This window comes from Papio anubis, chromosome 5 (assembly GCF_008728515.1).
Source record: "Papio anubis isolate 15944 chromosome 5, Panubis1.0, whole genome shotgun sequence".
Taxonomy (NCBI): Eukaryota; Metazoa; Chordata; class Mammalia; order Primates; family Cercopithecidae; genus Papio; species Papio anubis.
Genome location: NC_044980.1, coordinates 8,221,378 through 8,247,325, shown reverse-complemented (window position 1 = coordinate 8,247,325; position 25,948 = coordinate 8,221,378). Strand labels below are relative to the sequence as shown.

The following is a 25,948-nucleotide window of genomic DNA, read 5'->3' as shown; positions in this document are numbered from 1 at the left end:
TAATTCATAGACAGGTTGATCACTACCACAATCATTGTAATGATAAAAGAAATCAATATTGATGTTTGAAGTATGGCTCTTGCATAGTATTTGGGAAGCACTTTAAAGTATGCAACACTTGCAAGGAAACCCTCAATCTTTAATGGGGCCCAAGGACTCTGCCTATTTCACTCCTCAAGCTTCAGCCCAAGTCCAGCCTCCATTTTACCAGTTCTTCAAACTCTCCAAGTTATCTCCCAGCTGAGTGCTTTTCCCAAGCTGTTCTGTCTGCAAAGAGGTTCTGTTCTTGCTGGCTGCTATCAAATAGGTCACTTCTGTTCATCCCATTTGTTCCAGTACCTACATATCCTCTTATTCCAGACTCAACCACCCATCGTAGTGGGGATTCACTAGTCTCTTATGGCCCTTTGAATTCTTCCTTTGCAACTCGTTGTTGATATTTATCATGTAACTGTTTAATATTTACTTTCTTAACCAAGTGGTGAGTTCTTGGAACTCAGTGACAGTGTCTGTTTGCCATGGTACACCCAGCACTTTCAAAGTCAACTTCATAGCCAAGTGCTCATAAGTATGTGCTGAATCAATACATGACTGAAACATTTTTAAAATCCCATGTTTAGGAATACATTGTGTATTAACAAAATGGCAAAAATTCTTAATATCAAAAATAAACTGACCTCATGATAATTAGTGTGACAGTGACAAGCCGGATAAAGTCATCACTGATACTTAGATAATCTAATATGCACGAGGAATTGTACTCAGCAATAAATCTCAACTTTTCAGAAATACAGTGAAAATATTTTAGTGAATAAACTTATTTTCTGTTAAACTAACAAAAAACATAATTGCAAATTTTTAAAATGTAAAGAAATAATTTAGATATATGTTGATGTTATTGTCGTGTGAAAAGGAAAGTAGATATTTATCCTGCTTTTTAGAATTAAGGCCTGCCTCCAAATATATGTTTAGCTCTAAAAACTACCCTCAATAAGTGTGTTTTTGAAAAACATTAAACCGGCCGGGCGCGGTGGCTCAAGCCTGTAATCCCAGCACTTTGGGAGGCCGAGACGGGTGGATCACGAGGTCAGGAGATCGAGACCATCCTGGCTAACACGGTGAAACCCCGTCTCTACTAAAAAATACAAAAAACTAGCCGGGCGCGGTGGTGGGCGCCTGTAGTCCCAGCTACTCGGGAGGCTGAGGCAGGAGAATGGCGTAAACCTGGGAGGCGGAGCTTGCAGTGAGCTGAGATCCGGCCACTGCACTCCAGCCTGGGCGGCAGAGCCAGACTCCATCTCAAAAAAAAAAAAAAAAAAGAAAAACATTAAACCTTCGGATTCTGACTAACATTTTTATCTAAATTCAAGTACTTTCAAATACCAGGGTAATATGTAAAATGAGAATAGTGTAAGGTCATTAACATGTTATGGAAATTTTAAAATTGAATGTTGACAATTACATTTGAACAGAATATATTTATGGGGTACAAAATGATGCTATGACATATGTTGACAATTTGGTATAATTAAATCACGCTAAAACTTTTATTAAAAATATTTATCACACAAGGAAAAACATTTTTGAAGTGGAATACAGAAAAGCTACTTTCACGGTGGCTGCGTTAATTGGAAACCCACAATTTTCCACAGTTTCTTAGAGACCCAGCTTCCAAAAATAAAATTGTGTGATAGATTTTCTTAAGACATAATTTAGAATAAAGGTAGATCTCATCAGAATTTTGCCCATGGTGTAAGATATTTTGCATGAGGGAATTATATTGAAATATACATGGTATTTTATTGAATGGGCATTTGTGTTTGTAAAGACATGTTAACATTTTAAAGGATAAGTGTAATGTTAAGAACATGCAGAACCATTGGCATCATCAGAAGAAAAAGATGTTATTACATGCAGCTTTCCATTTAAAACAGCTTGAAATACTTCCCTCTAACACTGTGGCATTGTTTTAAGTCTCCAAGCAGCTTTGCACGGGAAGTCTGGGGTAAACGTAGGGAGTCCGTGGAATTTTTCCCTTTTTGGAGGTTTAATATTACCTACTGGTCATGTTGCTTTAATAAGAAACATGAAAAGGAATGCAGACCTTTTGAATGATCTCTTAAGTGTAGCCTCGCTATACTTTTGCTCTGTGTAAAGAATCATGCACATAGAGTTCCCGTATGTGATATACACTATGTGATTTTGTCAGTAAAAGAATTACTCTCAGGTTTCGCCATAGGAGCCGCAAATATAAATATATCACTTTTGGCTACTTTAGTAAGATGAGGACACTCCCAGATCCGATCTCATTGGCGCAGCCGGGTGAGGTCACAGCAGGAAGCAGGACTCTTAGTGCTCACCACACCCAGGTCTGTCTCATGGGCTGTACTTGAAGGGTCTTCAGATTTCCAGCAACTTCCTCTGGGTATTTTTCTACAGAACAACACTGCACATGCAAAGTTACTCAGGAAGAAATTGCTGACACCTGGATAATAAATGCACACGTTTCATGGTCTTAGTCATTGGTTGTAATAGTTTATTCTCACCATCTCTATTCCCTGCACACAAAAAAAGTGTTATTAAGTCAATTGTGTGTCTTGAGAATTGAGAAAATTTTTATATGTGTTTTACAATAAAAATACAGGTTCAAGTTTTATTCAATGAAACTGATCATTGAAATTTTTTTTTAATTTAAAATAGTACCTTATTGGGAGTCATATTCCCAAAGCTAGAGATTTTAAAGTGCTTATGCTCACACTCTCTGTTATAAACTTGTAGTATTTGAAAAGGATGTCATTTGAATAACAGGAAAAGAAAGCATACTCACATCTATTATTTTTCCTCTAAGACCTGAATCTGTTTGTTTTGTGTGGGATTTGAGATGTTTAGATTTTTAAATATGTATATGTGATTTTTGATTTTGTTTGTTCATTTATGAGGAGGAGAAAAATACATTTCAAATGGAAAAAGGATGGGGAGCCAAAGAAATGATACCTTAGAAGAATCAGAAGGAATTGGGAGAGTGATGTTTCTATACTCTTTAATGTTTCTGTAATGTTCAATGCTTAATCTTTTTTTTTTTTTTTTTTTTTTTTGAGACGGAGTCTCGCTCTGCCGCCCAGGCTGGAGTGCAGTGGCCGGATCTCAGCTCACTGCAAGCTCCGCCTCCCGGGTTCCCGCCATTCTCCTGCCTCAGCCTCCCGAGTAGCTGGGACTACAGGCGCCCGCCACCTCGCCCGGCTAGTTTTTTGTATTTTAGTAGAGACGGGGTTTCACCGTGTCAGCCAGGATGGTCTCGATCTCCTGACCTCGTGATCCGCCCGTCTCGGCCTCCCAAAGTGCTGGGATTACAGGCTTGAGCCACCGCGCCCGGCCTCAATGCTTAATCTTTAAGTTGGGAAGATGTAAGTGAGAAAAATCTTAATATGGAACACACGTTAGATGCTATAAAGGAAAACGTTCATAAGTTTTACTGCGTAAAATTTTATAACGTGTATCTCAATAAAAAAATGTCAAACAGGGAAAATATTACTCAGAGAGGGCTGCGTTTTAATGCAAAAATCACCCCTTCCAATGACCATGTAATAAAATGAACGACTCATGAAAGAGATCAAATCTTAGATATGGATAGGAAGTTTCCTTGGAATTGGATATGGATAGGAAGTTTACACATGGCAAATGCAAATGTTTAAAAAGTATATGCATGTATGCTAAGCCTTAACCTAAGACACAACTGAAAGAAATGAAAACAGACAATTGAGAAATTCTACTTTTTTTTTTTTTTCATATACAAACTTTCTGAAAGAGTTACCCTTTGGATGAGTTAAAAAAAATAAGGTAACATCCAGTATGTAACAGGATGAGGCAGCAGAGGCACTCCCATATTGTTGGTTAGTCCAAATTTAATAATGCCCATAACTTTTGACTCAACAGTTACACGAATAAAATTTTATCCGATAGAAAATCTGTACAAAAATGAGTACTGCAGCCTTGCTTTAAAAGGGGAAATTTAATAATTTTAAAGGGGAAATTTACACTGCTTCTGGGAATGTAAACTAGGACAACTACTATGGAAAACAGTGTGGAGATTCCTTAAATAACTTAAAGTAGAACTACCATTTAATCCAGCAATCCCACTACTGGGTATCTACCCAGAGGAAAAGAAGTCATTATATGAAAAAGATACTTGCACATGCATGTTTATAGCAGCACAATTCACAACTGCAAAAATGTGGAACCAACCCAAATGCCCATCCATCAAGGAGTGGTTGAAGAAGCTGTGATACACATATATGATGGAATACTACTCACCCATAAAAAGGAATAAATTAACAGCAACCTGGATGAGATTGGAGACTTATTCTAAGTGAAGTAACTCAAGAACAGAAAAGTAAACATCGCATGTTCTCACTCATAAGTGGGAGCTAAGCTATGAGGATGCAAAGGCATAAGAATGACACAATGGACTTTGGGGTCTCGAGGGAAAGAGTAGGAAGGGAATGAGGGATTTAAAAAAGCGCCTGTAGTCCCAGCTACTTCGGAGGCTGAGGCAGGAGAATGGCGTGAACCCGGGAGGCGGAGCTTGCAGTGAGCTGAGATCGCGCCACTGCACTCCAGCCCGGGTGACAAGAGCGAGACTCCGTCTCAAAAAAAAAAAAAAAAAACCGCAAATCGGATGCAGTGGATATTGTATACTGCTTATGTGATGGGTGCACCAAAATCTCACAGATCACCACAAAAGTACTCATGTAACCGAACACCACCTGTTCCCCAAGAACCTGTGGAAATAAAAAATTGAAAATAAAATCAATAAAATGAAGGGGAAATTTAAATAAATGTTGGTTCATAAAAGAAATGGAGCACTGGCCAGGCACGGTGGCTCATGCCTGTAATCCTCAGCACTTTGGGAGGCCAAGGCGGGCAGATCACAAGGTCAGGAGATCAAGACTATCCTGGCTAACACGGTGAAACCCCATCTCTACTAAAAATACAAACAATTAGCTCGGTGTGGTGGTGGGTGCCTGTAGTCCCAGCTACTCCGGAGGCTAAGGCAGGAGAATAGCGTGAACCTGGGAGGTGGAGCTTGCTGTGAGCCGAGATCGAACCACTGCACTCCAGCCTGGGCGGCAAAGTCAGACTCCGTCTCAAAAAAAAAAAAAAAAAAAAAGAAAATGAAGCACTATACAGCTGTTAAGGGGAATAAGGTAGAGCTATATTTATTGACAAGAATAGTGCAATAATATATTATTGGTTGTAGAAAGCAAAATGTGAAACAGCGTGTACAATCACATTCGTGTGTATTACATATAATTATATAAAACATATATTTGCCTATAAACAACAATAACAAAATACATATGTGTATATATAGATATGTGCACACAAGCATGCTCATATGTGTGGATAAAATATCTGCAGAATATGTGAGTTAGTATAAACAGTACCTACTACTGGGGAAATAGGCTTTCACCTTGTCCTTTATAACTGCCTTGTTTGCATTTTTTAATAGAAGTCATGTCTGCATGTGGTCGCATATCAAGGAGTTTTAATGAGGTTATAGGAACAGGTAATTGTTTCATACCTTTTTGTACCCCAACCTAGCCCTACTTCTGAGAAACAGCTTTTTAAATCATTTGCACTTCTTTAGGTAATTAATAAATGATAGTCGTATAATAACTTACTATATATCAGTCAATTTATCAACTGCAAACATATCTTCCCTAGCTGTACAGCCTTCAAATCAATCTTTCCCTCCTTCAGTTTCTTCATTTCAAAGCGAGAATCAATGTAGTGCCTAATTGAGGTACTATATTTATAAGGTTGTCGTAGGGTTTAAATGACCAAATTTAAGTCACATTCTTAGAACAGAGCTTTATATATAATTAGTACCTTTTCTGTTAACAATTATTATTTTGTATTATGAATATGAACAACTCATCACTACTTAACTTATGCTACCTCCCTGCTGACAGGGTTGATGGTTAAGCCATGATTTCTGGTCCTACCAGATTTCTGGTCCTTGGTTAATTTGTAACAGTTCCTCCTCCCTCACTGTAATTACTATCCTACCTCCAAGAGGGGTCATTAGCACCTCCATGCTGGCATTGCCTTTCTTTCCTCACATCTGCTTCCTGCCCCTCCGACTTCTCAGTCCACTCACAGAATTCCCAGGTTCAATGTCCTGTGTGCCCATGACATTATCTTCTGTATATTTCTGGCTCCATCACTATCATCTCTGTCTTCTTCCTCCCTCATTTACCTTTGCTTGTATTTATAATGTAAAGGCCACAGCCCTCATCTAATAATGCCCATGTAGTGTATGAACTCTTTCATTTAGACAAAGTTAAAAAAAAAATATCTGCCATCTACAATACTTCTGATATCATATGTAGGATATTATAGACACAGCTATATGAAATTACTATGAAATTGAAAGTTTTAATACATTTAAGCTACAGTAAACAAATGAAAGATGTTCCTATTTTTTTGAACGATTCATGTTGAAGAGTTTTGGATGTATCTGCATGTCATTGGGCTAATTTCTCAAATTTTCTGTGCCTCAGTTTTCTCATCAGTAAAGTGGTGGTAATAACGATGATGATGATGATGATGATGGTAATGTTAAATAAAGTGAAAATAACACCTGCCTATCAAATCGTTTAAGCATCTGCAACAAATAATACCTGTTGTAAAGAGAAGGAGGATGATAATAGTGATGGTAGTAGTGGTAACAGCTATATTGTTTTTGAACATTGTAGAATCTTGATTTTAGCACTACTTGTGACAGCAAAATACTCGTGTTGGCTCATCTTTAGTCATCTGTCATGTATGTTAGATTAAAACATAGATTTTTCAAAATGTCTATATAAATGTTTTAATATTAGGTACTTACTGGAGTGTGCAGATAGCTGTGTTCTCCAGTGTGCAGCCTAAATAAATACCCACTGGGCTTCATATCTAAGAAATCCCATACCTCTCTACTAAGGGACAGGTTCGCCTTGTCTTGTGTATCTTATCTTTGGAAAAGCGACCTTTCTGTTGACCATTTGGTGTGTGTCTTTACAGCACCTGCATTGGGGCCCAGGACCCTTACTGTGGCTGGGACGTGGTGATGAAGAAATGCACAAGCCTGGAGGAGAGCCTGAGCATGACGCAGTGGGAACAGAGCATCTCTGCATGTCCGGTGAGTGCTCACCTTCTCCATCCTCTGAAAATGCTGCCCATGGGAGTCATGCTCCCCTGGCGATCCTCAGCCACACTGTCTGCACCTTTTCATATGAGAACCTTTTTTGCAAACCCAGTCTGTGCTCTCTCAGATCACTTGACTCTTGGCTTGCACAGGGCCACATGGAATGCTATTATAGGCTTTTTGTCTGTTTGAAGAGAAACGTCTTCAGAGAAAACTGTGTTGATTTGATAATGGAGTTTACGGTTTCTGTTTTATTCTTGGATTTTTTTCCCCTCCAGAGTTTGGTGTGGACTATTTTGCCCCTTAGAGCACTAATAAAACAGGAACTTCCACACCCATAAATTTCTTTTGGGAGATATAATTCCAGAGGCTGACATAAGGAAAGACGGGAAAAGAATAACTAAAAGATATTATTTTCACCTTCATGTGGGGCCAACCCGTAGATCCTGTTCAAGGTCACAGGAAGGTCTGGAAGAGACAGCCTACTGTGCGTTCCCGTATAAGACTCTGTGGAGTGAGGAGAAACTCACCTGTATTGAGAGCCAGACTGAATCCAAGAAAATCACATTGCATGGTTTCCTTTGCTAATACGTTTGTTTGGGTCCACATTTATAGGAACTAGTATTTGGAATATTTTTTGCTTTTTTTTGTTTGTTTTTGGAGGATTTTTGGTCTTGAGAACATTTTGTCCAGTGATCTCAAATTCTCTTATGTTTTCTCATAGAATATGAACAACAACTATTAACTTCCACATAATGGAAAAGTCATGTCATGTTGCCTTCACAAAACTGCTAATCTCTGCCCACCAGTTCTGTGGTATCTCTGCAAGACAGAGGTGTGGCACATTCAGTGTGTGAACTCCTTGCTGTTTCTTCCATGCTTTAGCACTTCTAAGACATCACAACCGTCAGCCTGTTTCCCACCAAAGAACCTACCCTTTCTGTTATCTCAGCCACATATTCATGAAGCCAGTTATTCAGCTTAAAATTTGGAAAACCAGACGAGATGAAGCAAGGAAGTCTGGGGCTATTCAAACCATTGTCATTTCCCAAATGTTGGCACTGAATCAAGGGGCCTTCGCTGTAACAGTGTGTGCATCACCACATCTAGGCTCTGGAGAGCTTCCTAGTAGGATTAGTTGTGAGTCCTTGTGATTATTTAACTTCAGATCTGTTATCTTAGAATGCAATTTTCTGCAAAGTCCCTTTAAAATGGTTAGAAAAATGCCATTGTTCTTAATCCCTTCCTATTTCTGAAAAATACTAAGAGCATAAGGGTGCTCACCTTTCATTCTTTGCGGCTTGATAAAACATAATGTTTAATACCTGAAATGTGGTTCCAAAGTACAGACATACACTTTAGAAGGTCAGCAAATCTTCTTGTAGATCTTTGATCTTGAATTTTTTATTGTAAAAAAGGTTTAAGATAATAGCTTTGTTTCTTAAGTAATAAGGCCATTGTCTAGGACCCAGAGTTGTTTTAGCATATATCTGAGAAATACTAATTATATAATTATTAATATCTGTGATGAGAGCTTCCCAGCAGGCAGCATGTCCCCATAGGACCCTCAGACTAGAGAGGCCTTTCCCTCCATGCTCTAGTGTTTGTGGGGTGGAGTTCGTGGACTAGAAATATACACCCACACGCTTGCTTTATAATGAATATATGTTTTGTATATGTCTTTAGTCATTAAATGGAGAGTTGGCTGGGCACAATGGCTCGTGCCTGTAAACCCAGCACTTTAGGAGGCTGAGACAGGAGGACTGCTTGAAGCCAAGAGTTTGAGACCAGCCTGGGCAACATAGTGAGGCCCTAACTCTACAGGAGAGTAAAATAATTTAATTAGGAATGATGGTGCATACGTGTAGTTCCAGCTACTCGATGGCTGATGTGGGAGGATTGCTTGAGCCTGGGAGTTTGAGGCTGTAGTGAACCAAGATCATGCCACTTGTATTAGTCTGCTTTCACACTTCTGTAAAGAAATACCGAGGCCAGGTCATTTATAAGGGATAGAGATTTAATTGACTTTCAGTTCTGCATGGCTGGGGAGGCCTCAGGAAACTTACAATCATGGCAGAAAGTGAAGAAGAAGCAAGCACGCACCTTCTTCACAAGTCAGCAGGAGAGAGAGGTCAGGAGAAACACTTTTAAACCATCAGATCTCGTGAGAGCTCCCTTACTATCAGGAAAATGGAATGGGGGGAACCACCCCCATGATTCACACTAGGTTCTTCCCTTGACATGTGGGGATTACAGTTTGAGATGAGATTTAGGTGGGGACATGGCATCAAAGCATATCACCACTGCACTCCAGCCTGGACAACAGAACAAGACTTGTCTTAAAAAAAAAAAAAGAAAGAAAGAACAAAAAGGAAGGATTTAATATTTAAGACTTGAAGAGAAGGTGGTCACTAAAGTTGTTTCCTGCTACTGAGAGGACCTGAGGTTCTTGTTGCCGTCTGACCTTACTTGAGTTTTTAACATGTAAGGTCAGAAGGTAACAAGGATCTGCCATGGCGTCAAGGCTGCCTCCTCTACCATCTCTGCTTTCAAAAATAAAGCTTAGATGTGATATCTAGCTCTCAGTCAGCAAAACACTCATTACAAGGTCTGTTTCTTCTGATGACAGAGTATTTAATTACACAAAACTATCCCTGTCATCCCACACAATGTATTGTATCACATATCAAGATACACTTCAGATAAGCATATACAAAGAAGGCAACAAAAGACAATAAATTATGTCATTTTGAGCAAAACACAGGAAAGGAAACCATATATATTTCTGAGTTATATAGGCTACCATTTTGAAAATGAGAAATTCATATTATCTAACTATACATCTCTTTCGAAAAATCTGTCTCTTAGAAGGAGATGACCTAGATGTAAATGATTTGCATTAATATAGAGCAGTATTAACTTAGAGAGGTATTAAAAAAAGATTGAAATGTAATTTTCTTCCATGTTATTTTTTAACTGAAATGGAACAAGGGCTTAATTTTATTGGGCAAATCTATCATATATAATCATTTCTGATATGCCACTGGTTGTGATGTGTACCACTGCTTTATATGTTGCTAAGAAACAACAACGAAAAACTCTCTCATGAATTGTAAGATGCCAATTTATTTTAGAGATGGTAAAATACAAAAAAAGCAGAGGGAAGTTTGCAATCAGTAAACACTTTTACCTACCTCTACATATATAGATTATAGAGGTATGTATCTCTATCCAAAGGAAATTAAGCTTTATAAGCTGAGGGGTTTTTGGATGAGACCAAATATCTTATACCTCATGTAAAAGTGCAAGCTGCATAATGAAAGACAGGAGATCCTGTTACATTGAGTGCAGTAAGAGTTATAGGAATGTTGTTGATGGTGAGTCACCCTCAGACCCTCTTGTGTGTGACTCTCCCAAGTAAACCTTCACAAACCTTGGATCAATGACATAGCACAACTGAGTTTCCCAAAGTTAGTGTTCTAGTCAAACCTCATGCAGTGGCTGTGACTTATGACTGTCTTAGACCATATGTTGCTACAACAGAATACCTAAGGCCGAGTGATTTAAATTGGACAGAAATTTATTTCACACCTTCTTGAAAGCTGGTAAGTCTAAGATCAAGGTACCGCTACTTAGTCTGGTGAGGGGCTTCTTGCTGTGTCCCACCTGGAAGAAGGTAGGAGGGCAAGAGAGAGCCAACTTTCTTTGTCACAACTATTTATAAGGGTACCCAATCCATTCCTGAGGTAGGAGCCCTCCTGGCCTAATCACCTCTTCAAGATTCCACTTCTTAATAGTATCACACTGGCAACACCTGAATTTAGAAGGAGTACATTCAAGCCATGGCAGTGGCTTAGATCCTCTGCTACCCAGAGAGTTTGAATTGGATAAGGGACCCACAAGAAACCTTTCTAGGGAATTAGGGACTTAAAGAAGACTTATTTTCTACAGAGAGATCCCTATTTTAAAATGTTTATGGGTTTTTGTAGTCCAGATGACAGGGCAATAGTTTACTGACATATTGATTAATGTTCTGTTTGCTTATAAAATTATAATTGAAAACATTACTCTCAGTTTAAGAGATTTGAAGTGCATCAGTAAAATCTAAATTGGCATATCTAGACTGATTAGAATAATATATATGTGCTGCATAAATCATAATGTTGTTTAACAAGGGTAGCATAGTCTTAGGAATCTACTTGAGCTTTATTTATGCATGAATACCATCCACATCCTTTGTGGATACATGATGACCAGGGTACCATATGATGTAATGAGTCCTTATTCCAAAATGCATCATGTATTATAGTTTGCATGTTCACTCCCCAGAAACTTCATGTTGAAATGTGATCCCCAGTGTTGGAGTTGGGACCTGGTGGGAGGTGTTTGGGTCATGGGGGTGAATCGCTCATGAATGGCTGGATTCCCTCTCTGCAGTAATGAGTGCATTCTTCTCTATTGTTCACACGAGAGTTGGTTGTTTTAAAGACCCTGGCATCTCTCACTCTCTCTCTCACCATGTAACACATCTGCTCCCCTTTCACCTTCTGCCTTAATTGTAAGCTTTGTGGGACCCTCACCAGAGGCAGATGCCAACACTGTGCTGCTTGGTCAGTCTGCAAAACTGTGACTAAAATAAACCTCTTTTCTTTATAAATTACCCAGCCTCAGGTATTCCTTTACAGCAAAGCAAAATGGGCTATACATAATGTAATAACTAACAAATACAAAGACCAAATAAATACCTAGGGGTCTCCTAATAACAGGATTCTTCTCAATGCCATTATGTAGTTAGTGTCTTTAGAATAAAAGGGGATTTTAGCAATGATCAAGCCCAGAGCCCTCTTTTAGATGGCAGTACCATAGACTATAGTCTAAAGGATTTATCAAATATACCAAAACTGCACTGGGAAAGAAACCAGGATTTAAATTGAATATTTTTGACATTATCCCTAATCTTTGGGATAATGCCCTTCTAAGCTCTCAACATCTTCCTAAAGCAGAGGCAACCATCAGTTGATGCTGAGAAAGCAGGTGAGAGATTATTTCTGAATTTGTGATAGAATCTTGATATAGGAGAAAGAAAAGAGTCCTAAGGTTTACTTGTGTATCTAGAACATGTGCTCAGTGCCATGTGAGGCAACTTTCAATGGATTGTCTCATTTAATGTTCACTGTGATCCCCAGGGACAGACATTTTTGCTTCCATTTTATAAATGGAAGAGGTGGGGCTCAGAGGTATTAGATAACTATTTCCCTAGTTCACCCATCCTATCAGAGGCTGCACATCGCTTCAGGTTAGTTCTTTTTAGAGGCACTGTGTTTCCTGTGTAACTCATTTGCAGAGATAGGCTTAGGGATGATGCTTAGTTGATATCCTAGCATGAGACAAGCTTTCCCAAGGAGCATATCTAACATTCTGTTTTGTTATATTCTCTTGCAAAATTTACCTGAAAATTTTAAAAAGAAATTTTTTTTAACTTTTGAAAAAATATCAGAATAGAAAAATAAGACTTCAATTAAGTCATGAAACAATAGTGGTTGGAATACAGTAAGAATCTAAAGATATGCTCCAGGGACCTCTGCACTCACCAAATGCATCTACATCCTTGGTCAGTTGAAATTAATGAAATGGACATGAACAAATGAAATATAGGATTGTAGATGGTGCTTGGTAACAAAAATTGCATCTTCCTTAGCTAGCACTTGGAAACCTGCTATTTCCTAGTTGAAGGGAAATTTGCTATTACAGAGTTGGGGGTAAAATTACTTGAAGCTCATTTCTTTGAGACTCTCACCAAAGAAGGATCTACAAATCACTTTACAGAATGAAGTGGTTGATTAGCTTGTTTGATTCTTGGGTCTTTTACAACCAGAGTGACTTTTTTTTTTTTTTTTTTTTTTTTTTGAGACGGAGTCTTGCTCTGTCGCCCAGGCTGGAGTGCAGTGGCGCGATCTCCGGTCACTGCAAGCTCCGCCACCTCCCGAGTTCACGCCATTCTCCTGCCTCAGCCTCCTTAGAAGCTGGGACTACAGGCACCTGCCACCACGCCCAGCTAATTTTTTTGTATTTTTAGTAGAGACGGGGTTTCACCGTGTTTGCCAGGATGGTCTCGACAACCAGAGTGACTTTGAGCAACTTACTTATCCTATCTCAGCCCATTTCAAATCTGTAAAATGGGCTGTAGTTGCTAGCGATGTGTTAAAGATTCAAGGAGTTAATACCTGTAAAGCACAGTGCCGGGCATACACGAAACTACCACTACATGGTGTATGTCTTACTAAGGTCTAATGTTTAATATTAAATAGTATAACACACATACCCCTAACAGAAAGTTGCATTACAGAAATCTAGAAGATAGCACAACTACAGATAATTTATTCTAGATATATGTCTGATGTCTGTTTAAGGAAGCCTAAGAAAATATAAAAATACCTATTCATATGAAAAAGTAAAGCCACAGCACTTACATTGTTATTCATGGATCTGCTTTCTAGGCAGATTCTTAAACGAATATACTCAGGGTCAAAATGAGCAAGTGCTTAAATGCAACACAGAGAACCTGTACCCAAAGACCCATGTACTTTTCTGAGGATTGCAAGTTCTCGTTCTGAAACGCGGTAGAACTGACTACAGTGATCCTGGATTGAAAACGCTACACTTAAAGTCTTCAACTACTCCAGCCATGGCCAGAAACTGAATCTCACATTTTCATCCCGTTGAAGTGCAATTGCTGTTGCTGTCACTTTGATTTGCCCAATGCAGTTCCTTTTCTTTCCAGGGTTTGGTAACTGTTTCTGCTCTATTTTATTTGCCTCTTCCTCTTCATTCTTTCATTAGCCATCACTTATTTCAAGTTCTTCCTCTCTTTTCCTGTGCCTTTCTTATAAGCTCCTCTTTTGCTGATTCATATATTTGGAAAAAGAACATTTATAGCATCTCTTTGCTTAAGACCCTACTAACTCATGCTAGACCAAAAGAAAATGAACAAAGAATGTCTGGTGCAGTGGTTCTCAGTCAAGAAAAAAGTTGCCCCGAGGGACATTTAGCAATGTCTGGAGACATTTTGGGTTGTCACATCTTGGGGTGGTAGGGCATTGGCATCCAGTGGGTGGAGGCCAGGGGTGTCACTAAACATCCTGTTATGCACAGGGCAGCCCCTACAACAAATTAGCCAGTCCAAATGTCAATAATCTCGATGTGGAGAAACTCTGGGGCAGTGGGAAAAAGGAAGACCAGTGCTTCAAATTACATCTTCCAAATAACTAGCTAGGGAATCTTTGGGATGTTATCAAATTCATTTGAATCTCAGTTTAATTTTCCTATAAAAATAGCATAAATAGATTAAATCAGATAGATTGCATGTGCCTAATGGTAATTAAATTTCCTGTGAATAGGGTCTAATAAAGGACTATTTTCACCCTGTGGTGCATCGTGAGGGGCTGAATCTGCTGCCCAGCTCAGGGAGGACAGCAGATGATCAAGTCTTTGATTCCCTAGCCTTTCTCCTTTTGCTCACAAGATGGCAGCAGGATTGCCAAGTTTCATATTCACACATAACCATGTCCAAAGCAGGAAGGAAGAGAAGGAACAGAGAAAGCTTCCTCCTCTTCATTTGAAAGAAAATAGTTTCTAGAAACCTCTTACAGTGTCCTCTTGAGTCTCATTGGCCAGAACTGGGTCACATGTCAGTTTCTAGACCCAGCACTGGCCCAACTGAGGGGGTTGCCATGATTGGCGTATAGCCTAGTCAGGATTCAACCCTGACCTCAGATATGTCCTGTTTGAGGTTCAGAAGTGTGGCTGGTGGTACCAGCCCAACTCACCATAGATTCCTACTCCCTCTGCTTCACCTCACAATGGTGAGGAATAATTCCCATAATGAATGCAAATCCCCTTTGTTCCAAAGTACTTTCTTTATAAAAATCCATTACCTTGGCTGGTGTCCCTACCTTAGCCTCTTTGGAAAAATGGAAATTCTCAGGTTCCTTCCAGGACAGGAGATTATTTTAAGGAAGCACGTGGACTGGAACTATGAGTGATTTCTGTTTCCATCTTCATTCCATCGTCACCATCATATTGTATTTCCTTCTGGCCTCACAGTCTTAGATATTTCTATCGTCTATATCATCATGAGTTTAGGATTTCCTCATGACCTCTTATAGCTAAGGAGATCCTAGGAAACTCCCTGCTCCTTCCGTTTGTATTTTAGATGAGGAAATGGAGACTAAAGGGGCTTAGAAAGACTCTTCTTTGCCTCAGATTCTCTAATCTGTCCCAATTCTGCCATCTCAAATGTTTCCGATTAATACTAGGGGGATTTATAAACATTCAAAAAAAAATCACAAATGCATCTGCTTCATGAAAGGGACGTATGTGCAAATAAACCCCCAAACACAGAAGGACTCAAGAAACGCAAGAGTGAGGCAGACAAATTCAGTTTGTTGGTATAGGGTGAGTTTATTGGGAACTTACAGAGAGAAATATGCTCTTGGGCAGCTGCAGGACCGGTAGAGCTCCTTGGATTATTCCCAGGGCTTATGTGCCATAGGGAAAGGGTATATGTGCTTCAGAGGAAATGCCTAGGAATTTGCTGAAGGGCAGGGTTTGCATTAAGTACATGCTCTTACACAAGGAATGACAGGTAAACTGGAAATCTTAGAGGCATTCCCAGAACTGGGGTTAATCAGAAGTCAACATGGGGGATTAGCATCCAAGATAGAACTACTCTGACCTCCACAGCATCCCAACCTGCATGACCCCTCATGCCTTTGAAACAGCCTTTGCAGAATTAGAAGTGATGAGCGAATTCTAGTGTGACTGATTCCATCTTGCTTCTAACATCGCAGGCTAAATTGTTTTATGTATTCTTGTTTTGCATAGAATAACACAGAGGCCAACGCCAAGATAACTATGAGAGGAATGTAGTTGATGGTTAAATTTTGAGGCAAGGAAAACTTACCTCCCTGTCCTCCTATTTAGAGATTGAATCTGTATTCACAATGATAAGGGCTTGAACTTTGCTGAAGAATAGGTATAAACCATGATCTGCTGACACTTAGCCTGCTTTTCTTTAAGCTGTTTACTGCAGATTCAGGTAACCAGAGGTCACAAGATTCATAACTTCTCTAACTACCCCTATAGATAACACTGCAATTGTGAAACCTAAAGAAGTGGTCTTTGAGATATTGTTCAGATTTAGCACTTCAGCTGACCAAAGCCGCCGGGTAGTCCTGAGACCCCCTCTCAGGAACTGACTCAGCTGCCTGGAGGCAGTTTTCACACCCCTGTGATTTAATTAACTGTTTTGGTTCGCCAGCCCTGGCCTGCCAAAGTACTGTCACAAACCCCTAGTCTCTCAATTCTCAGGGAGCCAGGCTTGAGGAGTTCCTTTCTGTTCTCCTCACTTGCCTGGCCCTGTAATAATTCAGCTCTTTCTTTCCTGTCCTTCCTGTTGTTCCCAGTGTATTTGGCTTTCTGAGCGGAGGCAAGATGAACTATTGGAGTTGTTACAGCTTCATAGAAAAGTGAGGCAAAGGATGACCAATTGTCCCAGAGAACCTCTCAGAGAGTCTCCCTCCCCACTCACTCTCTGCCCCAAGGGTCTGACCTTCCTCACATCCAATGTCCGGTCCTCTCTCTCTTGCTGTCTTGTGGCCTTGGGCTCACGTAATGAGAGGCATGGGCAAGAGGAATGAGACTGGAGTATCGTTCCCTTACCCCCTTCAACCAAGGATGGCTCCAGCTACCCTGTCCTCCCTCCCACCTGCAGGCTTAGGATGGTCACAGATCCCACGGTGGTGTTCCCCGGGGCCTTCAGCAGCCCTGGAAGGTTTCTTAACTGAGCCCACACTGTGAAGGGTCAAAATAGTACAGACCTATATATTGTGTAACTATGATGCAAATGTTCTGTCTGTCTGACCACCGTTATTGCTTGAGGCTGGCTCCGTGAACAAGAGACTTGTGCTTTTTACAGTCAAAACAATACCAGCAATGTTTGCACAGCAAGCAGGAGTCTGGATGTTAAAGCAGGCGCGGATGTGCTAGCATAGGAACTGTGTTTGCTCATAGGAACTGCGTTTGAAACTGACTGTCCACCTCTTATCCACCGACACAGGAGTCCTTTGGCTGAAGACAAGAGGGAGGGCTGATAAAGAGGTGAAAGGAGAATGTTGAAACTCCCAAATGGTAGGGTCTTTGCCTCTTTAACAACCGAATCTGCTATGTTAGTGGCTTGAGTCACGTTGTCATGCAAGGCTTGGTTTCTCCAAGAAAACGCTATGGTCTTCAGGGAACCTTATGATCAGAGTAGGTGCTGTCTTTTCATCTAAGCCAACAGGGAGGCCACTGGGATCTTGGAAATGGGGATATTTTCCTCTTGAGTAGGATCCAGCGTAGCACTTAGACTTGCTCTAACAGAAAACCAAATACTGCATGTTCTTACTCATAAATGGGAGTTGAACAATGAGAACACATGGGCACAGGGAGGTGAACATCACACATCGGGACCTGTCGGAGGGTGAGGGAAAGGGGAGGGAGAGCATTAGGACAAATACCTAATGCATGTGGAATTTAAAACCTAGATGATGGGTTGATAGGTGCAAGCAAACCACCATGGCACATATATACCTATGTAACAAACCTGCACGTTTTGCACATGTATCCCAGAACTTAAAGTAAAATTTAAAAAAAGAAAAGAAAAGAATTGCTCTAACAGATGGTGCAGCTCCATTCCATCCCTTTTGTCACAGTTTCTTACATAAATAGCCAGGTATGGGGGGAAATTCCCAATCCCATCCGCCTTACTGGATAGAAAATGTTAGAGGGTTGGTTAGAAAGGAGGGATAGTCATAAGTATAGCAACTGGATTTGGCCAACCAGTTATGTCAAAGACAACGAACACTTTTCATGTTCAGATCCTATTGTATTTGGGGCAATGATGAATCAAAAGTAAAGTTTACCTATATTTTTACCCACAAAATATGGTGTCGGCATTATTCTGAAATGGCGAAGTATGGGTATAGTGTGTAACCCAAAGAGAATGAACTTTATGGTACATAGAGTTGTTTCTTGTGACTTGTTTCTTGTGAGGACGATGAGTCTTTCTGAAGGTAATAGATGGTTCTGGAAGAGAACTCTGGCAGAGGAGGAGGGGTGCAGCCGGTCACAAAGGGCAAGGTGAAAGCATGCGGTTCACTCATCACCAAAGCTCTTCCTTGGTCAGATTTTCTCAGGGATGCTTAAGTTTCCATATTAATATTAGGAGGTTTGGAGGCTGTGCATGGTGGCTCATGCCTGTAATCCCAGCACTTTGAGAGGCCAAGGAGAGCTGATCATTTGAGGTCAGGAGTTCGAGACTAGCCTGGCCAACATGGTGAAACCCTGTCTCTACTAAAAATATAAAAATTAGCTGGTGTGGTGGCAGGTGCCTGTAGTCCTAGCTACTGGGGAGGCTGAGACACGAGAATCGTTTGAACCTGGGAGGTGGAGGTTGCAGTGAGCCAAGACCACACCACTGTACTCCAGCCTGCGTAACAGAGCGAGACTCCATCTCAAAAACAACAACAACCAAAACAGGACTCTTAGACCTTCTTCCCATTGCCTTTCTGAGGAGAGATCCATTAGCTGGTTTCTGGGCATGTGATGTGAGGCTGTGCCGCATGAGTCTCTCCTCCCAGCGGCACTGCCACCTCTTGAGCAGATTTGCTTATCGGATTTGGCAGGAAGCTGTCCCTTACTTCAATGAGCCAGGTATGCGCTGGTGCCTCTGCCACACCAGAGCTGGTCATGCATGTGCCAGCCATGCCATGCCCTCCCCTTGAGTGCCTTCAGAGGTGCCACACCAGCAAGCTCAGGGGGCTCCCTGACCCCTCCCCATGAGGTCCCTGCCCTGGGCTCCTCCTCAGTCCTTGGTGTTGCTCCCCTTGAACCACCAGCTCACCCCACACTGACGGGGAACACCCATGTACCCTTCCCATTTGGCAGCCTCATTCCTCTGCCCTCACCCTTGCCAGCCCTTGCCAGCCCCTCTACTTGGCTCTTTCTTCACTCTTTAAGACTCAACACAGGCCCCTCGTTGCTCTTCCCAGACCCCGTGAGCCTGTTGGGTGTTCTCTCCTCTGCTCCCATAGCCCCCATTTGTGAATCCATCGTCGGATTCTACGTGGGGTAGTAATTACTTGTCTAGCTCTTTCTCACTGGCCCATAAGCTCTTAGAAGTTGATCAGAACACAGGTTTGACTGGGATGCACTTAACAAAGAGAAGCGCTGCAGCTGCTTAGTAGATGCTCTTTAAATATGTCCTGAATTGAATGCTTTCAGTTTGAGAGCCAAACCAAGTCTTTAATGATAAATGTTACTAAGCTTTCATTTTTTAAAGGCACATAAACATGCAATGGGGTTGTGCAGCTGTGATTTTTCACTCCAGTTCCTCTTCGTTTTGAATTTTCCAAATTAGTGGACAATTTGGCCATAACTTGATTGCCAAGTTACTAGTATCCTTCACTCCTCCTCCTCTCTTCTCAGCCCTCTTTCTCCCATCATTCTTCTCCTTCTCCTTTTTCTTTTCCTTCCTTTCCTTCTCCTCCCCCTCCTCCTTTTCCTTCTTCTTCTTCATCTTTCTCTTCTTTTTCTTCTTCTCCTTTTCTGCCTCCCCTTTCCCTCTGCCTCCCTCCCTGCTTCTTCCTCACCATCTCCAACAATGACCTCTGTGACTTTACGTTGAAATACTCTCTCATGCAATCTTTTTCTAATTGCAACAACAACAAAAAACATCTAAAGGAGTTTTGATTGTCTTATGAGGGATTTTTAATTTTTACTGTAGTATGTGTTCAGCTTGAACCTTTTCTGACACCTGTACTTGGTTTTGCTTCCTAGACCAGGAATCTCACCGTGGATGGACACTTTGGCGTGTGGTCTCCGTGGACGCCTTGCACGCACACAGATGGCAGCGCCGTGGGATCCTGCCTCTGTCGAACCCGCTCCTGCGACAGCCCAGCCCCCCAGTGTGGTGGCTGGCAGTGTGAAGGCCCTAGCATGGAGATCGCCAACTGTTCCAGGTGTGCCCCTCAGAACATGCCAGTTGTGCTGCTGTGCATTAAACTCAGACTCTCGAGGAATTTGGGACATCATAACATTAACTCCCTTTTGGAGAGAACTGTGGTGAAACACCATGGACATTCACCATTTAAAAATTACATGATTTTTGGAAGGAGATTTTGAACTACAAACTGGATTACAGATCTACACTTATTCACATACTCTTCATTAGATTAGGAAAAGTATTTATAATTTGAACAATATGATTGACTTTGTTTAAGGAAAACATCCATGTTATTTAATAATCTTTTCCTGGAATATATCAACTAATAGTCCATTAGGGGTAGGACATAATAACTCTAGATTAGGAGGCAGAAGAAGCCAAGTCCTTGATCAACTTGCTCTACTCTGTAGGCTATTGGCGCTCAGAGCACCTCACCTCTCACCTCAGCTAACATTAGGCACTGGGTAATCAAGAGAGCAGTTTAAATAACATAACCTACTGAATAGCTTTCCTGTTGCTTCCGCTTATTGTGGTGTTGTTTGTTTTATTTATTTATTTTTTTACAACTATATTCCATTTGCTCTCCATCCCTTGCACCTATAACACCATGATCACGGAGAAATTTTAAAGCAAGTATCAGGAACACTTCTGAGATCAGTCTTTATGCTCCTTTGTCACTTGTTCATTAATTGGCGGTATTTTTTAAACATATTATCTGCTTTCCATGAGCCCACTTAGAATGAAAAAAAAAGAAAAAAGTCTCTGGGACAATTGTTGATGAAGTCACTCACAGTGGACATCAGATTGGGTGATCAAATTATAGGAGAGCCCAGGTCATGCAGGCACGCATGCCTAAGGGGAAGCTGGCCAGGAAAGTAAAGTAAAGGCGGACTTTGCCCTCTGCTCACATTTTTCTCACCACCAAGGTGAAAGGAACAAATCAGGGCCACAGACATTAGGGTTTTTTTGTTTTTGTTTTTGTTTTTTGTATTACAGAGGACACAGACCTATCAACATTGTATTATGTACTGTATGCTCTGTATTAAATGAAATGATTTCCACAGATGCCTGGCTGAAACTTACAAAAGCTATCAAAGTGCTGTTGTTTGAAAATGACAACAAGTAGCTAATACTCTTTGCTCATATTGTTCAATGGAAAAATAAGACTGTCAAATGAATTGCTATAACTTATTTATTGGTATGTCTTCAGATCTTGCTCTAGTTGGAAAGCCATTTTCTAAGCAGAGCTGCAGTGCAACTAGTAGTTATTTAAAGATTAAAAATTTAGTAAGTGAACTAGTTTGTACTAATAATCATGAAAGTGACCCCCCTCCTGATGTCTGTTTACTTTATGTGACTTGTTTGGTAACTATGTCTGCCTCTAAGCAGCATTTAAAAGTATGGAAACTCAGGTCTGGGTAATAGACATATACATGTAAAGCTGCGTTCACTTCTTTCCTCAGATATTCTTTTCCTATTACTTATATACACTTTTATTTACTTACTACCCTATATACAAACATGTTCCATATATTGTAAATGGAATATGTCATAAAATTCCACATTTGTGTCCTGGCCCGGTGGCTCATGCCTGTAATCCCAACACTTTGGGAGGCTGAGGTGGGCAGATCACTCAGGGTCAGGAGTTCAAAACCAGCCTGACCAACATGAAGAAAACCAATCTACTAAAAATACAAAATTAGCTGGGCATGGTGGTGCATGCCTGTATTACCAGCTACTTGGGAGGCTGAGGCAGGAGAATCGCTTGAACCCGGGAGGCGGAGGTTGCAGGGAGCTGAGTTAGTACCACTGCACTCCAGCCTGGCGACAGAGCAAGACTCTGTCTCAAAAAAAAAAAAAGTCAATCCACATTTGCTAAAAGATTTAAGAAATGAAGAGTTTCCAAACAAATTTGAAAGCACCATTTTCTGCATGATCTAACAATTTTTTTCATATATAATGAAACTCTGCAAGTTAAATGTAATTGATTTATACTAAAACTGCTATTTAAATTTTTAAATATAATTCAGTGAATAACATGGATAATTTTTAAGATTGTAGGTAGCAGGGTATGAGATACTAGCTGATTACCTTTATAAGAAATGTGGGAAGATTTGTCTTATTGTGTGATAATTTTGGTTAAATTATTATAGAGCAATTTTGTTATAATATGACACATAAAGCTATGACTACATATTTTATTAAATCATTAGGTTTCAATAAAGTAGGAAAACATGAAATATTCTAAGAATTTTCTCAGAATAATTTTTGTTTGAAATTATTTTTAATATGATATTATTCAACATATTATTTATAACAGGAACTTCAGTGGCATAGTTGTTGACCTCCATGTTTTAAAAGGAAATGCATAAAGTAAAAATGAGAATTAGTGTGAGCTAATATTTTTTCACAGGAAATGTAAATCTTATGGACGAAGGTGACAAATATCCAAAGAAATGCATATGTGATTGCAGAAGTGAAAAAAATTCTGCACGAAGTAGACCATCTATTTGGAAGTTTGGAATGTGGATTTAATATATATTTTAACGCATAAAGTTAAAAAAACCTATATGTTTTTTAATAGCAGGAACAAAGTGTTAAGGGGGACACTTAAATTATAACCAGTCTGAATACAGGCATTTTGAGGAAAAAATACAATACTAACACATTTCTAGAGCTGTCAATATAATTTAAAATTTTTTAAAAATTAGTTCATCCTATTTTTATTTCATATTTTTATATATCTACATTACTCTATATGTGTAATAACATAAATACACAGTTAGTTATATGCAATTTGCACTTTGCGCTCTTTATGTCTCTGTCAGTTTGTTAAAAGATAGCCAAGAATCTGAATTTAGATGTCCTTTTTAAATTTTTAATAAAGTTCCTTTTAAAGCTTTGAATATTATGCTAACAATACAACACTCTTTCATTTGAAAGCTTTGAACATTATTCTAACAATACAACACTCTTTATCAGTTTGAATGCTATCAGGAGAGTTACTGATTGTCACTGATATTAATAGATTTTAAAAGAAAGCATTTTAGGCAGTTTTAGATGAGCATTTTGTCCAGAGGTGCACTTTTCATAGATTATAAATGATATAATACAAGTCCAAAAAACTCATAAACTCTAGAGGTGTAGGGATTCATTTCTAAATGCTTGTCAGTGAAATAACCTTATTCTTTATTAGTTTAATATTTTCATAACTCAATTTTTTTTTGATAGTTTCTAGTATAGTCCATTATTTATAGTGCACTTAAAAGTTTATTCTCAAATTTCCTATCTTGACTAGAAACCAGATGCCTGGGGGCTGCAGACACAGGAATTGAGATTCACAGGGTGCAGTCCATTCAGTTCCGTGGCTGGTGTGCCCTCTCCCCAGCAGCCCCGAGCGTGATCCTCCTGGGGAACACAGGCATTTGGCTGTGGGTGCAGACAGGGCTTGGACTCTGAGCCTGCCTGACCTAATGATTGCATTGCTTCCCTTCCCTCAGGAACGGAGGCTGGACTCCCTGGACGTCGTGGTCTCCCTGCAGCACTACCTGTGGGATCGGCTTCCAGGTGCGGCAGCGCTCCTGCAGCAACCCCACTCCCAGGCACGGGGGCCGGGTGTGCGTGGGACAGAACCGCGAGGAAAGGTACGTGACCACCCGGCTGCCAGCACCGCCACCCTCACGCTTACTCTCATTCCGGCCAGGTCGGGTTCCCCGCGGTTTTAGTGTTGGATCTACCGTAGCTTATGTGTGGCATCCCTTTCCGCTAAGCCAGTCGTCCTCTTCTTTTCCTGGCAACCTTTAATTTTGATCAAAGCCTCGTTGACAGCATCACTGGGCTGCTCTGGTGCCTACACAGCTGGGTTGGCTCTGGTGAGCAATTGCTAAGGCATTAGAGTCCCCAGGGACCTCTGTGCTGTGTTAGGCTCCTGGAGACTCTGGAAGTACGTCTGCAGGAGACTTATTCTGGTGAGAATTTAACCAGACCGGTCTCAAAGCTTCAGTTCCGAGGAGGACCAAGAAGGTCCCGGATGCAGACACTATTGGGCAGGTGCGGTAAGGTTTTCATCGTACTCAGTTAATCCTCTGGAAGGCATGGAAGGGCATATTCAGAAATACCCTCAATGAAGCTGCAGCCACAACCCAAATTCGGGATTCTTTTCCACGTGTATTTTGAGCTTTCAGCACATCATGGCGACATTTTGATTTAGTCTTGGATTTAACAATTTGTTTCTTGGTGTAGAATTAGACGTTTGGTTTCAGGCTCAACCTCTGCAATCGTAATCATTGAATCTGTTTTGCAAGATCAATGAATCTGTCTTAATATGCATTAAATATACTATTTATGTTTATTCTAATTTGTCACTATTGGGAAAGAATTCAAGTAGGTAAATTTCATAGTGCTTTCAGAATTCTTATTCAGCTATACTAATATAAATTTGTTGAATGACTTTCAATGCATTTTAATTAAAATGTAGTAGGTTTATATTTGATGACATGAGCTCAGTGGAGCTTCGAATAAAAATATTATATATAGTTATTTGCTATGCATTTAGTATTTATATGAACAGAACCAACAGACTTACTGTTTAGATAGCTCTCCAGTAGGTGTTTATTACAACTTAAAATCAACTAGGAAGAATCATTCCTTTCTTTCTTCCAGTGAGTTCCTCACTTGCCAATTAAGATTTCATTCCTTTTGACTAATAGGAAATGAAGATGATTTTTACCAAGCAGGGTTTGTCATTTTTGAAGCAGTCCCTGAGACAGTCTTGTGCAAGCCTGTCATTTTCTAACACCAGTTGATAAGTGGGAAAGCCTATTATGGAAGAATTGTCTCCCTATTATTTCCAAGCCTTGTACAATTTTAAATTGGTTGGAAGTTTCTAAATGCTATACATTGTCATCTAGGACAGGCTGAACATCCCTAATCTGAAAATCTGAAACCCAATATGCTTCAAAATCCACAACTTTTCCAGTACTGACATGATGTCACAAGTGGCAATTTCCACACTGGTTTTTTGACTTTTGCGGTCAAAATCTTTTGACTGGTGGCAGTCAAAATGCTGTCAAAACTTTGTTTTATGCAAGAAATTATTTAAAATATATAAAACTACATCCAGCCTTTGTGTATATGGTATATTTGATGCATGAATGAATTTTGTATTTAGACTTGGGTCCTATCCCCAAGATATCTCATTATATAGACACCAATATTCCAAAATCTGAAACAATGTGAAATCCAAAACACTAATGGTCCTGAACATTTCAGCTGAGGGATGCTCAACCTGTACAGCCCATCGAGGCAAAGTCACTTCCATCTGTGCAAAGTCTTCCCTAGAGTCAAGGCACCACCACAAACTTAGCATGTGTTATCACCATTCCCAGGCTGATCACTCAGGAAAGAAGAGGCTGATTCACAATGTGGCTGACAGATGTGTATGTTTGCATCCACATAGGATTTTTCATACAGCAGTGTCTTCAGGAAAAGATGAGGAATAAAGATGGCAAGTGTGTTTGAGGGACTTACATGTAAAATATTCCTTTTGTACAGAAGAAATGTTCACTTGTAGATTAGCATTTGCTCAATGGGGGAAAACGTGAATTTAAATAAGAGATGGATACTAAGAACAGGGACTATGTAAAATTTTTATAAAATTTAAGCTTTTCTCTTGAATAGTCTTTTTAGGGGGCTACTGGGAGCTTAATGAAAATAAG

The 25,948-nt window shown here is 40.1% G+C and overlaps 1 protein-coding gene across 5 annotated transcripts in view; it reads left to right on the top strand.

Annotated features, from left to right (window-relative positions):
- The window catches only part of SEMA5A (semaphorin 5A), a 507,347-nt gene that overhangs the window by 397,562 nt on the left and 83,837 nt on the right, over window positions 1-25,948 (top strand). For all 5 annotated transcript variants that reach the window (XM_021939236.2, XM_021939237.2, XM_021939238.2 and 2 more), the window contains 3 exons: window positions 7,066-7,183; window positions 20,066-20,247; window positions 23,732-23,875. In XM_021939236.2, the coding sequence (XP_021794928.1) occupies window positions 7,066-7,183; window positions 20,066-20,247; window positions 23,732-23,875 (444 nt within the window). The remainder of the gene's footprint in view (window positions 1-7,065; window positions 7,184-20,065; window positions 20,248-23,731; window positions 23,876-25,948) is intronic.